This window comes from Plecotus auritus (genome assembly GCF_963455305.1).
Source record: "Plecotus auritus genome assembly, chromosome: 9".
NCBI classification, from domain to species: domain Eukaryota; kingdom Metazoa; phylum Chordata; class Mammalia; order Chiroptera; family Vespertilionidae; genus Plecotus; species Plecotus auritus.
The window spans coordinates 42874010-42890035 of NC_137783.1; the positions used below are offsets into that span (position 1 = coordinate 42874010).

The 16026-nt window shown below is 44.4% G+C and overlaps 1 protein-coding gene across 2 annotated transcripts in view; it reads right to left on the minus strand.

The window, feature by feature from the left end:
- Positions 1–4324: 4324 nt before the first annotated feature.
- PBLD (phenazine biosynthesis like protein domain containing) overlaps positions 4325–16026 on the minus strand; it is a 41782-nt gene continuing 30080 nt past the window's right edge. For both annotated transcript variants that reach the window (XM_080687989.1, XM_080687988.1), the window contains 7 exons: positions 15797–15895; positions 13404–13513; positions 13293–13322; positions 8993–9081; positions 8539–8717; positions 6558–6620; positions 4325–5207 (listed from right to left, as the gene is read on the minus strand). In XM_080687989.1, the coding sequence (XP_080544115.1) occupies positions 5095–5207; positions 6558–6620; positions 8539–8717; positions 8993–9081; positions 13293–13322; positions 13404–13513; positions 15797–15895 (683 nt within the window). In that variant the 3' untranslated portion in view covers positions 4325–5094. The remainder of the gene's footprint in view (positions 5208–6557; positions 6621–8538; positions 8718–8992; positions 9082–13292; positions 13323–13403; positions 13514–15796; positions 15896–16026) is intronic.

Consider the following 16026-nt stretch of genomic DNA (forward strand, 5'->3'; position numbering starts at 1 on the left):
TCATCCGGAAGGACGTCCGGACGGTCATTCTGCTGTTCAGTCTAATTAGCATATTAGCTCTTTATTATATAGGATAATCATGTCCACATAATCACATGTGCCCCATCATCTTTGTCGTACTTCATTGGTTACAAGCACTTGAGGCAGGAATCGGCGGAGGTGGGGTGTCACCTTAAGAGTCTGTCTTCCTTAGATGTGTATTGGTATTGAGGTTACTATTTTTTTTAAGAGCCCTTATATTTTAGAGCTAAATACTAAAATATTTGCAATGAAAACACTTATGATGTCTGACTGAGATTTGCTTTGCAATAATCCAGGGGGCCGGGGAAGTGGATTGAGATATAAATAATTGGCCATGAGTTGAAAATTGTTGAATCTGGTAGGTTCATGGGAGCTCATTATATGAGGTTCTCTACTTCAGTGTATGCTTGAAATTTTCATAATAAAATTAAAAAGACAGCATGCATATTAGTTATCTGTTGCTGCAAAATTAATTACCTCACAACTTAATGACTTAAAACAACAAACATTTATTTTCTCGGTTCCTGTGGGTCAGGTTTCTGACACAGCTTAGCTGGGTGCCTCTGACACAGGGTCTCACAAGGCTGCCGTCCAGGTGTCCGCAGGACTGCGGGCATCTGAGGCCTGATGAGCTGGGGATCTGCTTCCAAGCTCATTCATGTGGCTGTTGGTCAGGTGCCTTAGATCCTTGTTCACGATGGGCAGCTGGCTTCCCACAGAGCAAGTGATGAGAGAAGGAAAGAGAAAAAGAGACACACCGAAGTCAACCAGAACAGAAGATAGTCTTTTATAACTAATCTCAGAAGGGACATACCATTCCGAATATCCCATTGGTCACACAGACCAGCCCTGATGCAGTGTGGGAAGGGGCGGCACAGCGGAAGGCGGGGATCATCGAGAGCATTTTGGAGTCAGGCTACCATGGTGTGTAAGGCAAAAATTGGGTGTTGTCAAAATTATCCTTGAAAGTCCTTTAAATAACCCATTAAACATAGTGGACAGTGTTTCTCCAGTGCTGGAATGCATCGCTGTTTTCTTGAGTGCTAGATAAAAGTGTGGTCTTGAACTAGGGATCATGGTTGTTCCAAAAGTAAAAGTTTCCGCCGAAACCGGTTTGGCTCAGTGGATAGAGCGTCGGCCTGCGGACTGAAAGGTCCCGGGTTCGATTCCGGTCAAGGGCATGTACCTTGGTTGCGGGCACATCCTCAGTGGGAGGTGTGCAGGAGGCAGCTGATCGATGTTTCTCTCTCATCGATGTTTCTAGCTCTCTATCCCTCTCCCTTCCTCTCTGTGAAATATCAATAAAATATATTAAAAAAAAAAAAGTAAAAGTTTCCTTCCTTTTCTTTTTTTTTTTTAAATATTTTTTGTTTTTTTCCTTTTTTGTTTCATAAATATATTTAAACACTGTAATCACATTTGGCCCTGCCTTGAGCATATTAAGTTAAATTCAAATAAATGAAGTGCAGTATGAGGGCATTCTAATGCGTTGTGAAAGGGGAAAGCTGATCATAACTTGATGGCATCTGCCTTTTAGGTCCATTTTGCTGACTCCTTGTTTTAGCTCCACAGTCACCAAGCAGCTTTCTTATTATAATTTGGCTTCCCAAACAGAAATGCACATGGGGAGAAAATGCTCCAATCTAAAGCATTCTGTGGTTACATTTCTCATTGTAAAATTAAGAATTGGTATTCTACAAAAAAAAAAAAAAAAAAAGCCCTAGCCAGTTTGGCTCAGTGGATAGAGCGTTGGCCCACAGACTGAAGTGTCCCGGGTTCGATTCAGGTCAAGGGTATGTACCTTGGTTGCAGGCCCTGGTCAGGGTGCGTGCGGGAGGCAGCTAATCAATGTGTCTCTCTCACATCGATGTTTCTCTCTCTCCCCCTATCTTCCCCTCTCTCTAAAAATCAATGGAAAAATGTCCTCTCTTTCAACAACAAAAACAATTGGTATTCTAGCTCTACATATCAGTCTTTATGCGCTAGGTTAATATGAATCTGCATGTAATGTGGTACATTTACATGATATGCTTTTGAGCCTGCACCCCTGAATCCCCAGACTGTGATGAATTTACCCAAGTAATGCCACCCAAGGGGGAGCCATCAGAGTGGTCTAGAAGTCTTCCCAAGGTGTGGCAGCTATATTTACTGCACACAGAATATATGCATGAGCTCTCCACACTTCTCAGGTCCCTTACTATCAGAGGGGTGTGTGTAACCAGTTTTGGTCGATAGGCTGTGAGTAGAATTGACACCTATTACTTCTGAGCCAAAACCCAGTGCAGTTTTCATACACTCTTTCCCACTGCTGCAGCGACCATGGAGGCCACATGTCGACATGCCAGAATGCATATCAGCCTGGGCCCCTGCAGGACCATAATGGACAGAACCCCCTCCTGACCTGTGCTAATTAAGCAAATAATATGAGTGCAAATAAAAGTTTATTATATTAAGCCATTGAGATATTTCCTACATTGGTGTAACCCACTCTAACTCAGTATACCAAGGGATGCCAACGTTGCTGGGAGTGCGTTTTTCAATCAATGGTAACGTTACACTTGAGCGCTGGGATCCATCTCCAACAATCTCTCTTCACTTACCCCTATGCCCACTCTTAGTAAGATTAGATAGGCAAGAGGCAGGCAGAAGCAGAAGAGGCCAGGAGAAACCTAGCAGGACTAGAGATATTAAAGTGCCCCCATCCTGCCCTGCTCATATCAGCACAGGATGCTAATTCTAGAGGCTCAATGTTCCTGCTAACTAAAGATGTCATTTCATTTCCTCTTTTTATCTGTTCGGGTGTGCCTGTGCTTCCCCAACTCCCGCCCCAGCTTCCCTGGGGCCACTTCTGGAGCACTACCGCCATGGTGGCCACCCAGTCAGTCTTCAGCAGATGGACCGAGTAAACACTAAATATAACAGTTGCCCTGACTATTCTGACTCAGCTGTCCATTGCTAAATGGAAAAATTTTAAATCACTTATAAAACTAAATATAGGGTTTGAAAATATAGGGTGAAAAATCAACTCAGAGGCTTCAAATAGCAACTTTCATGCAAAAAAAAGAGTTTAGAGTCATTTCAAGGACTTGTTTCCCAAAAATAGCTAGCAAGAACTTGGCATACAGCCCAGCTGGTGCGGCTCAGTGGTTGAGCATCAGCCTATGAACCAGGAGGTCATGGTTCGATTCCCGGTCAGGACACATGCCCAGATTGCAGGCTTGATCCACAGTAGGGGATGTGTAGGAGGCAGCCAATCAGTGATTCTCTCTCATCATTGATGGTCTGATCTCTCTCTGTGTCTCCTTTCCTCTCTGAAATCAATAAAAATATAATTTCAAAAAAGAACTTGGCATACATTTAAAAGCTAAAATTCAGACCCTTTCAACTATGCATTTGTATAAAATTATGCAGACAATTCAGTCCTAGGTTGGGCAGACCTTCCAGTGATTCTCTCCCTTGGTGTCAGAACCAACCGATGAGTTGTGGTGAGCTGTGCAGTATGTGCTGGGTCATTGGTTACTCATTAAGCTAAAGTACTGATGCTAGTGAATTATTTTCTTCATTGCAAATTAGGGGAAACACAAGATTACTTCTGTAATAAATTCACTCTCACATGCCTTAGCAAAACAAATTAAAATAGAAAGCATGGTGCCCTGACCTGGTGACTCAGTTGGTTGAAGCATCATCCCATACACGTGGGTCAGGGCATATACCTAGGTTGCTAGTTAGACCCCCGATTGGAGCACATATGTACATGAGGCAACCGATGGATGTTTCTCTCTCACATCAATATTTTTCTCTCTTTTTCCTTTCCTCTCTCTCTAAAATTAACAACAACATATCCTTGGGCACTGGCCAGTGTGGCTTATTTGGGTGAGCATCATCTCATGAACCTAGAAGTCACTGGTTCAGTTCCTGGTCAGGGCCCATGCCCGGGTTGTAGACTCAATCCCCAGTGGTGGTGAGGGGGATGGGACTGTGCAGGAGGCATCCTATCGATGTTACCCCCTCTCACATCCATGTTTTTCTCTCTCCCTCTCCCTTCCTCTCTTTAAATTTCTTTTTTTTAAACCATATTTAGAAAATGAAAATAAAAACCTATCCTATGGTTAGGATTAACAAAAAGAAAAAAGAAAACATGGTAGCATTAAGGTGGGGGAAAAAAAGGACAGGAATTTCTAACTGATCAGCTAGCAGTTTTTGAGATGGCCGAGAACTGCCATCACTGAGATCATCTTAAAGAAACACTCCTAATGACTTGAAAAAGTCCCCAACCCAAAGTCAATTATAGGCACTCAATATTACAGATTTAACTGAATTTGAAGTTATGTTAAAAACCCCATTTTATTAAGGTAAGAGAAGAATCCATTTTAAGTTATCACTCTAAAGCTATATATAAGATAAAGATATTACATTACTTTTAGTGTTCAATCTTACTACCACACTAATACATATACATTTTTTAAATTTCTGGAGTTTCTAGTTATTTACTTATATGTTCTTATTTTTGGTTATTGAACATGTGTGTTCCAATGAAGGAAATACTTTTTTATTACATACATTAACATTATTCCCAATCTTATTCCCCACATATGAACTGTTTTCACTATCAAGACTCATCCTGCCGATATAGATTCATATTCTCATAGACAGCATAACATTGCTAACATTTTATAATGTAATCTCCTTTCTTAGTATTAGATCATGAAATATTTTCTGTATTTCCACATAGTTATTGGATCTTTTTAATGGCTGCAAAATATTCTATCACAATCACCTACATTTAAATGGTTTGATTTTAACCATTTGTTCCTCATTCTGTGATCAGTAGTCACAATCAAAGGTGACATTATTCTTTATTACGAATTACTTATATTTCAAATACACTCACAGGTAGAGCCAAAACTCCATAGTTAATTGGTACACGTTAACTCTCCATTAATATGTCTTCATTTTTCTATTTCTACCATGAGGATTATGTAGACTACTATGCAAGTTTGCTAAAGGCAGCCCCTTATGCTTTTCTTCATGGAAACGGTCATTGGGGAGAGCAGCATCTGGGCACAGCCGCCTCTAGGCTGTCAGCGTGCCCTCTAGAACAACCGCAGCACCTCCCCTAATGTCAACTCGGCCATCTGGGCGCAGGGAAATCTCCAGTTCTCCTCCTCGGCAGGAACACTGAAAGGCTGGAGAAAACAAAACAAACCACAAATTAAGGGGATAATTTTCACCCTTTTTAATGAACAGCAAATAGTGAAACACCTGTTATTACAAGTTCTAGAATCCTCCTAGGTCAGTTTGAAGATAAATTCTTTAAAAATTCTTTAAGGATAAAATCTGTCCATGGTACTGCCCAGCCCAACCGGTTCTCCTGCGGAGTGAGGGGCCACAAATGCACTTTCATCCACAAAACACACAGCTCCAGGTCTTCCCTTCCTGAGCTACTTCCTCTGTCACATCCTGTAATGCCCAGGCTCACCCCACCCACAGCTTCCTCCCTGGCTCTGTCTCAGAGTAAGCAAGGACATGTGAAAAGATAGATGCAGGAACTAGATGTCTAGGAAGATAAAGATGTCTAGGAGGTCTTGGCCCTCCTGAGAAGGCCCATCTCTCCAGGCCTGAAAAAGACAAAGGGATCTCATTCATTCATTGTGGTTACCAAGCAACCACAAGTGTCAGGCAGACAAGAGGCAGGCCTCAGCCTTCCTGGAGCTCAGTGCTTAGGGGAGTAACTAGTCTCACCTAAGAGCAGGCACTGCTCTCCCCAAATCAGGCTCACGGAGGCCTAGCCCTCCCACTGAGTAAGACCTCTAGAGTTGGACACCTAATTTGATTATTAGGGCTATGTAGCCTCCATTGTCGAGGTCCATTTTCTCTGCCCCTGAGAAAATATATATTAATCACCAGGAGACTTGGTTCAAAAGCAATTTGTATGATTCAACCCTGTGGCTAGGAATAGCAATAAGGAACCTTACTGATTATCCAGTCTCCACCTTCACATCATAAATAACTTCTCTGGGCCGAAGTTACACAGCTAGTTAATTTTACTCAACAAACACTTACTGGGCACTTCCTGTACGAGAAGTGTGTCTGTGTTGGGAGAGACGGGTAGAAGGTGTTTGGGGTAGAGGATATTTAGAGTAGAGGGGTTAAGGTGAAGGAATTTAAAAACCTTTCATTTTCACGTGGGTGATACAAAACACCTTCAAGTGCATAGTACATTTGAGAAGGAATACTAGTTTCAGATTAGGCTTTTTTTTTTTTTTAATTGAAAAAGAGCTGTCGCCCTAACCGGTTTGGCTCTGTGGATAGAGCGTCGGCCTGCGGACTCAAGGGTCCCAGGTTCGATTCCGGTCAAGGGCATGTACCTTGGTTGCGGGCACATCCCCGGTGGGGAGTGTGCAGGAGGCAGCTGATCGATGTTTCTCTCTCATCGATGTTTCTCACTCTCTATCCCTCTCCCTTCCTCTCTGTAAAAAATCAATAAAATATATTTAAAAAAAAAAAAAAAAGAAAAAGAAAAAGAGCTGTCTTACCACGCATATCTTTCTTCCCCAATTCTTGGGACCAGTAGCTGCTGAGAACAGTATGTGCAGACCCTTAAAAGAAGTGAGAAGTTATGATACAGCACAAGGGAAACAGGGGCAACTTTGTGGTAAATTTATAAGCAATTGCAATCAACTAGTTGGTTGTTATGTTGGCATGGCCACAGCAGAGTGTGGCATTATGAATGGAGATAGAAAGGAAGACATAGAATGTATGGATACGCTCCTCCAAATGATGCATTTGCAATGTTTTACACTTTCTGAAAGCTGAATTAAACTGCAGGTTTTCATTCTTGTCCTGTCTACAGGTCACTGTCAGCCCATGGTAGGAAAATCAAGCCCTTCTCTTAAATCTACCTCCTTCAAGAGAGACTGTCCGCTTGCTCCTGGGATGCACATGCAAGGAAAGGTGGGAACTCTGACAAAATTCAAAATTTCCATCAAGCACACATTCCCAGATTTTGGTGGCAAAAGAACTGTCTTTCAGTGAGGTATTTTTTTAGATGATTGTGCCCAAGGTTCAGATCAGAGAATCGATAGTAAAATGAAGGAACAAGCTGTAAAGTAATAACTGTCAGAAAAGTCTGTGGGGCAGAAAAGGCTGGGATGGAAAGGGCCCCTCCTTCAGGAAAACTTACTAAACGTTATGGGAGGTCCACATGGTGTGACCAACCCTCCCAGTGCTCCTGAGACTGTCCTGGTTTTAGCATCGAAGGCCCTGTATGCTGAAAAATCCCTCAGTTTTAAGCAAACTGAGATGGTTGGTCATCACTATCCAAAGACTTTTCCACTGTAGAAAAGCATTATTTCAGGGAAAAACTTGCCCTCTGTGCCAATCAAAATCTTTGTAAAGCAGCTGTGCATGTGTAAATCCACTCAGAACTTCTATTCCATGGGGAAAGGGTTGAGTTGGACTGTTTGGATGTCATTTGGGCATTTTCCTGACATCCAAAAAGTGCTTGCTTTGAATTTCACATGTTTTGTTCCTCGGAGAGTAACTAAATCATCCCAGCCCCTGCCATCTGACCAGAACAGTCTGCCCAGCCTCCTTCTGCCCTGGCCACCATCCCATGTGCCAGCCTCCTCACTGCCCCCTTTTGCTGCTCAGCCCACTCTTTGCACTGTGATAAGTACTTAACTGGCATTGGATTTGCATAACCCTATGGAATATTATCTGTATTTTATAGAGGAGGGAATGGAAACATTTAAAAGTTAAGCCCTGGCAGGAGTGGCTCAGTTGGTTGGGCATAGTCTTATGCATGGAAAGATTGCTGGTTCAATTCCCGGTCAGGGCACATGCCCGGGTTGCAGGCTCAATTGCTGTGTGGGGTGTGCAGGAGGCAGCTGATCAATGTTTCACTATCACATTGATGTTTCTCTCTCTCTCTTTCCCTCTCCCTTCCACCCTCTTTAAAAATCAATCAAAAATCTTTTTTAAAAAATAAGTTAAGCCATTTGCCCAAGGTCAACAGCTAGAAAGCTAGGATGCAAACCAAGGCTGTCTGACACTAAGGTTTAACTCTGCTATACTGCTTCCTTTTTATGGGGAGGGAGGTGGTGAGGGGTGAGGATATTTTTCCCATTGATTTTTAGAGAGTGGAAAAGAGGGAGGGGGAGGGGGGAACATCAATATGAGAGAGACACATCAATTGGTTGCCTCCTGCACCTTCCCCAACCAGAGCCAGGGATCAAACCTGCAACCCAGGTACATGCCCTTGACTGGGGAATGAAACCCAAGACCTTTAGGTGCGCATGCTGACACTCTAACCATTGAGCAACACTGGCCAGGGCTATACTACTTCCTTAATTCTGTGTTTTTACGTGAAGGGATGGGGGTGGGGAGATAGGAAAACAAAGGCAGCTCAAAACCCAAGCAATCTGAAAGGTCACATAAAGGACGACGCTTAAACAGCTATTTGTTATCCAACCCCTTCATTGTTTAACCCTCCCCAGGACCCATGTCAAAATGTACCTGTTACAGGGTCTTCTGCCACACCAACCCAGGGTGCAAAATATCTGGAGTAAAAGTCGAATGCTTGAGTCTGCCCACCAGGCTCTCCTTTAAGGGTGAGAATGAGTCCTCTCACCTTTCCTGTGTTCTCTACTTGCAGCAGATCCTGTGTGCTCACTTTCAGGTTCTCCAGAAATGACCTTGTTCATAGATGGGATGGATTAGAACAAACCCCATTCCCCATAAACACACCCCCACCACCACCACTGGATAGACTCCGTAAAGCAGACCAGGGTGGGGCTGATCCACACGCATCAGCAGGAGCAGAAGGAGGAGCAAGTGGGATACCTTCCTACCTGAGAACAAAGGTCTCTGGCTGCAGAAATCATGGTTTGACTGGACAGAGCACAGCCAGACCAAGCAAGGGCTGTAAATGGGGATCCAAAGTGCTGACGAAGCCAAAAATCTCATTCACCTGTCATAAGTGTCACTGAGCCGGACAAGGAGCTTCCGGGTGTCTGGGGAGTAGCGGATGTCCTGGACCAGTGTGTCACCTATGGCAGTCTGTGAAGACAGACCAGACTTTTCAGGAATGTGCCCTGGGTCATGTCCTTGATCCCCTGTGTGGGAAATGACCTTCTGAAGATCTGCAGAGTGCCAGGCCCACCTGTAGTCCCCAGTCCCCAAGTTTTAGTTAGGTTTCTGGGCTTAAGGTGTTGCCCAAGGAAAAGGTCAGTTTCCTGGTGATTAAAGAGGCCTTTAAAGGAATTGAGCTTATCCTTTTCGAGCCAAAGATAGACATTATTCACAAGTGTTAATATGTGCCTGGGGGAGAAACCAAGATGGCGGCATAGGTAAGCACCTAAACTGCTGCCTTGCACAACAATTTCAAAACTACAACTAAAAGACAGAACAGACATCATCCAGAACCACAGGAAGGCTGGCTGAGTGGAAATTCTACAACTAGAAGGAAAGAGAAAAGCTCATGGAGAATCAGAGGAGCGGCAAAGGGCTGAGGTACAGAGACACGCGTGCAGAGAGGAAGGGCGGCTGAGTGCCTGGCTGACTTTCTCTGGCGGGAGGGGGAAGGAAGCCCCCGACTGCACTGAACCCCAGTTCCGACTGCACTGAACCCCAGTTCTGGGCGAAACCCCATGGACCCAGGCTCATACAGGGGGCGTCTGGACTGTCAGGTAGAGAGAAAGGCACCCGGAGACTCAGAGACTCAGGGGAGCCGCAGCAGGCAGGGGTCTGGAGGCGCACGCACGCGAGTGCTCGCAAAGAAGACTGAATGCAGAGGTTGCCACAGGCTTTCCCTAGCAGAAGGGAGACAGAAGCTCCTGAATGCACTGAACCCCAGTTCCAACTGCACTGAACCCCAGTTCCGGGTGAGCCCCTGGGGACCCACGCTCTTACGGGGGGAATCTGGACTGTCAGACGGAAGCTCAGGGGAGCCGCAGAAGGCAGAGGTCTGGAGGCGCGAGCGCAAGGGCAGGACTGACCCGAAGCCAAGACTGTCTGCTCCACCCTGAGACACCGCCCCATCCAAGCTAGCACAGAGGCTTTTGCAATTTTGCAAGTCTGATCCTATAAGGTTGTCTCCAGCACCGAACTTCTCCCAGCGTAGACACAGCTGATCCTCACAGCCAACTGGCCTGGAGGTCAATTCCTCCCAGTGATACCAACAACAATCAAGACTTAACTACAACAAGGCTGTACACACAACCCACAAAGGGGTGCACCAAGAGTGTCCACCTCAGGTTAACTGGGGAGGCCGACCTGCTGGGCCATATAGGAAACCTAGCACACAAAGCTACCCTACCAACTCAGGGAATCAACGAGAATGCGAAGACAAAGAAACAGATCACAAATGAAAGAAATGGAGGAAAACGAACAACTGGATATAGAATTCAAAACCATGGTTATAAGGCTTTTCAAGAATATCCTAGAAAAGGCCGATAAATTTAGCAAGACCCTCGAAGATATGAAAAAGGACCAACTAGAAATTAAACATACACTGACTGAAATAAAAAATATTATACAGAGACCCAACAGCAGACTAGAGGAACGCAAGAATCAAGTCAAAGAATTGAAATACAAAGAAGCAAAAAACACTCAACCGGAAAAGCAAAAAGAAAAAAAAATCCAAAAAGTTGAAGATAGCGTAAGAAGCCTCTGGGACAACTTCAAGCATACCAACATCAGAATTATGAGGGGGCCAGAAGAAGAGAGAGAGCAAGATACTGAAAACCTATTTGAAGAAATAATGACCGAAAACTTCCCCCACCTGGTGAAAGAAATAGACTTACAAGTCCAGGAAGCACACAGAACCCCAAACAAAAGGAATCCAAAGAGGACCACACCAAGACACATCATAATTAAAATGCCAAGAGCAAAAGACAAAGAGAGAATATTAAAAGCAGCAAGAGAGAAACAGTTAATTACCTACAAGGGAGCACCCATACGACTGTCAGCTGATTTCTCAACAGAAACTATGCAGGCCAGATGGGAGTGGCAAGAAATTTTCAAAGTGATGAATAGCAAGAAACTACAACCAAGATTACTCTACCCAGCAAAGCTATCATTCAGAATTGAAGGTCAGATAAAGAGCTTCACAGATAAGAAAAAGCTAAAGGAGTTCATCACCGACAAACCAGTATTATATGAAATGCTGAAAGGTATTCTTAAAGAAGAGGAAGAAGAAAAAAGTAAAGATAAAAATTATGAACAACAAATACATATCTATCAACAAGTGAACCTAAAAATCAAGTGAATTAAAAATCTGATGAACAGAATAATCTGGTGAATATAATAGAATCAGGGGCATAGAAAGGGAGTGGACTGATAATTCTCAGGGGGAAAAGGGTATGGGAGGGTTCAGGAAGAGACTGGACAAAAATCATACACCTATGGATGAGGACAGTGGCGGGGAGGTAAGGGCAGATGGTGGGGTGGGAACCAGGTGGAGGGGAACTATGGAGGGGAAAAGGAGAAACAAATGTAATAATCTGAACAATAAAGATTTATTAAATTAAAAAAAAATGTTTCTGAACACACAACTCCTTCAAATGGGTATTTTTCTCCACAGATCAGAAGAAAGATTTAGAGAGGCCCAGGGTCACACACACATAATTTTGTTCATTTCCAACTAGAAGCCCAATGCATGAAATTCGTGCAAGAATAAGCCTTCCTTCCCCTGGCTGCCAGCAGCGGCTTCCCTCCAGCACCCGGGACCCGGGCTTCCCTCGCAGCCCAGCTTCGTCCGGAAGGACATCTGGTCTAATTAGCATATTATGCTTTTATTATCTATATACTGTATATAAAATCCTTATATGCAAATAGACTGAACAGCGGAACAACCGAACAATCAGTCGCTATGATGTGCGCTGACCACCAGGGGGCGCGTGCGGAACATGGCAGGCATTGACCATGGTGGGATGGTGGAACAGGTGAGCGGGGGCACCAGACGAAGGCAGGGCACTGGTTGCTGTCATTGGGGAGAGCCTCTGGTGGTTACTGAAAATTCTTTGCTCCTGCACACCGCAGTCCTGCCAAGTGTTCGCACCCACTGCCAGCGACAGCCCCATTTGTGCCTGCTGCTTGGCGCCGGAGCCACCGCTCGCACCCACTGCTGGCACTGGCACCAGTCCCAATCACTCGACGCCATCAGCGGGTGCGAGTGGCGGCTGCCGGCCCAGCTTGCACCTGCTGCTGGCACCGGCCCCAATTGCTCCATGCCATCAGCAGGTGCGAGTGGAGCGGATGCCATCAGCGCGTGGGAGCAGCAGCGGCGGGAGCAGGGCTGCTGTCAGAAGGGACCAGAGGGCCGAGGCGGGAGGGGTCGGGCGGGGGTGCGGAGGATGGGCCGAGACTCGCCCCTGTGCCCACCGCAGCCTCGTGGCCCACAGTTCCTTTCAAGGTGCACGAATTCATGCACTGGGCTCCTAGTTATAGATAACATTGTTTTGCTTGTTTGTTGGCTTGGGGTGCTGAGGGCGTATAGGAGGGGACAAAAGCCCCTTTAAGCACTACCAGTGGCTGTGGGCAGAGTAGATGACAAAGTAGTTGTCGGGCAGTCATTAGGTGGCTTCAGGTTTTCTAACTCTCTTTAGAGACTGAGCTGCTCAGGTCCCAAGGCCAAGACTCTCTCCACCTGGAGTGGTGCCTGGGATGTCTCCCTCTGTGACTACAGCTAACCAATGTCCCTCTCTCTAGAAACAAATCCCAGCAGCCAGATCCCACCAGCTCTCTGGGACCTTCCAGTCTCTCTGAAGGGTCATCCAGCTCTTCTCTGTATGGGTTCTATGTGATTTGAAAGTTTAATTCTCTGCTGGGAATCTTATTGCCAGTTTCTAGGAACACAAAATGACAACCCGTGATAAGATAAATAACCCTTTGTCGTTCCCATTTTGCAAATGTTGACCCTGAGGCTTAGAGAGATCAGGTTAAGTTTTTCTACCATGAACAAGGTAGAAAGAACTCTGGATATTTTCCATTTTCCTGCCATCATGCTTTAAATAGTTCTCCCCACCCTACCATGGAGGCTAATGTTGACAATGAAGAGTCAGGGAAAACTGGTCAATCTTCTCACCAAATAGATTCAGTATTACAATTCAGACCTCAAATGCACTGTTCGCTGTTCATCCAAGCTTAGATTGGAACACTGATACCGGTAGCAGGCCTGTCTTTGGGGATCAAATGATACCAAATCTTTGTGTTCAAATACTAACAAGCGTTCAAATAACATGAGCTCAGGCTTGATTCTTGTCACTAACCTTTATCAAGTCCTTTACTTCATGGAAGTCCTAGATGGGGAAAAAGACAAAACCATTATAAAACAGGCACTCTGTCAGTTGTACACAATTTATCAATTAGAAAGAGCTGACCTGGGGGTGGGCTGGGTAAAGAGGCAAGTCCAGGACGATACCATCCTCCACTTTCCTGGCCTTTAGTTCCCCACTCAGCGTGACAAAAGTTAGAGTGCTATTCACATTTTCTGGCAAAAAAAAAAAAAAAAAGAGTCTTATTTTGTCAATCATAAAACTATTTGAAAAGGAATCATGAAATGGGAAAATAAACTTTGTTATCTATATATATATAAGCCCAGCAACCGAATGGTGGAATGACCAGAACAACTGGTCGACCAGTCGTTATGATGCACACTGACCACCAGGGGGCACATGCTCAACACAGGAGCTGCCCCCTGGTGGTCAGTGTGCTCCCACAGTGGGAGCGCTGCTCCCTGACCGGGATGAGTGGCACTCCCACAGCGGGTCAATGCTGCAGGCCATGCCCCCCACCAGTGCACGAATCTGTACACCGGGCCTCTAGTATGCTTATAAGTCTGTTTCAGACACCATTGTGTTGTCTCAGATTCTCTAGCACTGCTGCCCACGTTTGGTTTGCTGGGGTCCACAGTGGAGTCCCTCACTGGATTCTAATTTGAGAACCAGGAACATGATTGATTAGACTTGGCATCATACTGCAAGGCTTCAAATCCCAGCTCCTTACTGCTTCCTAGCTATACCCTTGAGCAAATTACTTAACCTGCTTAAACCTCAATTTCCACATCAACCAAGTGAGGTAATAGTTCAATCTATATCAATTTTAGTTTACCAATAAAATAGGGTAATAATTAAGCCTGACTCATAGAAATGCTATGTTTTCTATTAAAGTATTAACCTACAATTAGTATAGACTTATAAGCTCTACTACTCAGTTTATAAATGACAAATAGAACATACAAGTTATGAACAACAATCTGATATGAACAAACTAGGTTTATTTTATTTTATTTTATTTTTAAATATATTTTATTGATATTTCACAGAGAGGAAGGGAGAGGGATAGAGAGCTAGAAACATCGATGAGAGAGAAACATCAATCAGCTGCCTCCTGCACACCTCCCACTGAGGATGTGCCCGCAACCAAGGTACATGCCCTTGACCGGAATCGAACCCGGGACCTTTCAGTCCGCAGGCCGACGCTCTATCCACTGAGCCAAACCGGTTTCGGCAAAACTAGGTTTATTTTAAATAAACCAAGCTAGACAAAAAAATTTGATTTAAAGATTAGACTATAAATGCTGATATGATAGCCCTCTCTCTGTGTTTCTGATACAACTTGAGCCACATATCTGACTTCAATGTGCATAACATTTTTGGTGAAAACAGAGATTTGGGACATAATTGTTTTTCCCGCCCTAATATTTCTATTCACTTTGCAGTTCAACTTCTCCCTCTATTTAATCCTTTCTTTACTCCCCTATCATAATTGATCCCAAGAATATTGCCCGCAGTTCCTCCAGCATGCAAATGTGTCCCGGAATCTGCACTGCACCCTGGTGGAACCTGCCCTCTAACCCTTTCCCTTACTATCCCCATCTAAAGCAGTTCTCCAAAGAACCTCCTTTTCTAACTCCCCACTTCTTACAGTTTTCCTGTCATATCATCCTGCTTACTTCTGTGTGTTGTCTAAATGTGTTCATAGCTGCCTCCTGCTTCGATTTAGGGCATTTCCAAGCATCTCTCTTCTGCCCCGTTCCCACTAAGCCCTCACCTTTACCTATTGTATATGCAGCTTAGATGGAAATTGGTAGGATTAAGGATTAGGTGCTGCACCCTATCTTCACAAGCAGTAGTTGTAATGTAAGTAGTTGGGTACATGAATCTTTAAAATTCAGAGCAGCCCTAGCCAGTTTGGCTCAGTGGATAGAGTGTCGGCCTGTGGTCTGAGGGGTCACAGGTTCGATTCTGGTCAAGGGTACATGCCCAGGTTGCAATTCGATTCCCAGTAGGGGGCGTGCAGGAAGCAGCCAATCAGTGATTCCCTCTCATCATTGATGTTTCTCTCTCTCCCTCTCCCTACTTCTCTGAAATCAATAAAAATATAAAATACATGAATAAATAAATATAATTCAGAGTAAAGAAGCTCTTGTTTCAGTGTGGTGGGGACATATTGAGGGCAAAGTGTGCCTTTTGGGTCCCCGATATCACATGTGGCACCTGTTCTGCCTGTAAGCTCCCCTCCACAAAAACCGAAGACTCCAGATTTACAATAAATGGCATTCCAGGGAACAACGCCATGACTTTCCAACATGTCTGGCACATACTCAGAAAGGCCAAGGTTATTGAAGGTTGCTGTTTTTTATTCTGGATAATATTTTACATGAAATAAACTCTGCAACGTCCCATTCCAGTGTTCATCACAAAGAGTGTGAGAATTAAAAAAAAAATTGCTATTTGCTTAGTGACTGGTTCATTTTCTTAAATCACATTACTTATTTTGTGAAACAGCACAGCTGCAGAAGCCAGGGTGGCGTGACCACAGAGAGGGACCTCACTCGCCGGTGTAAACCACCTTAATCCAAAGCAGGAACCTTCAGGGAAAGATAAACCAAAGAGAGACAAGATCAGTCCCATACAAGTGAGTCACAGACTTTCCGTTTTCTTATTCTTTTCTGAATTTTTCGTCAGTGTGAATTAATTGCTGAAACATGTTGTGAAAGGA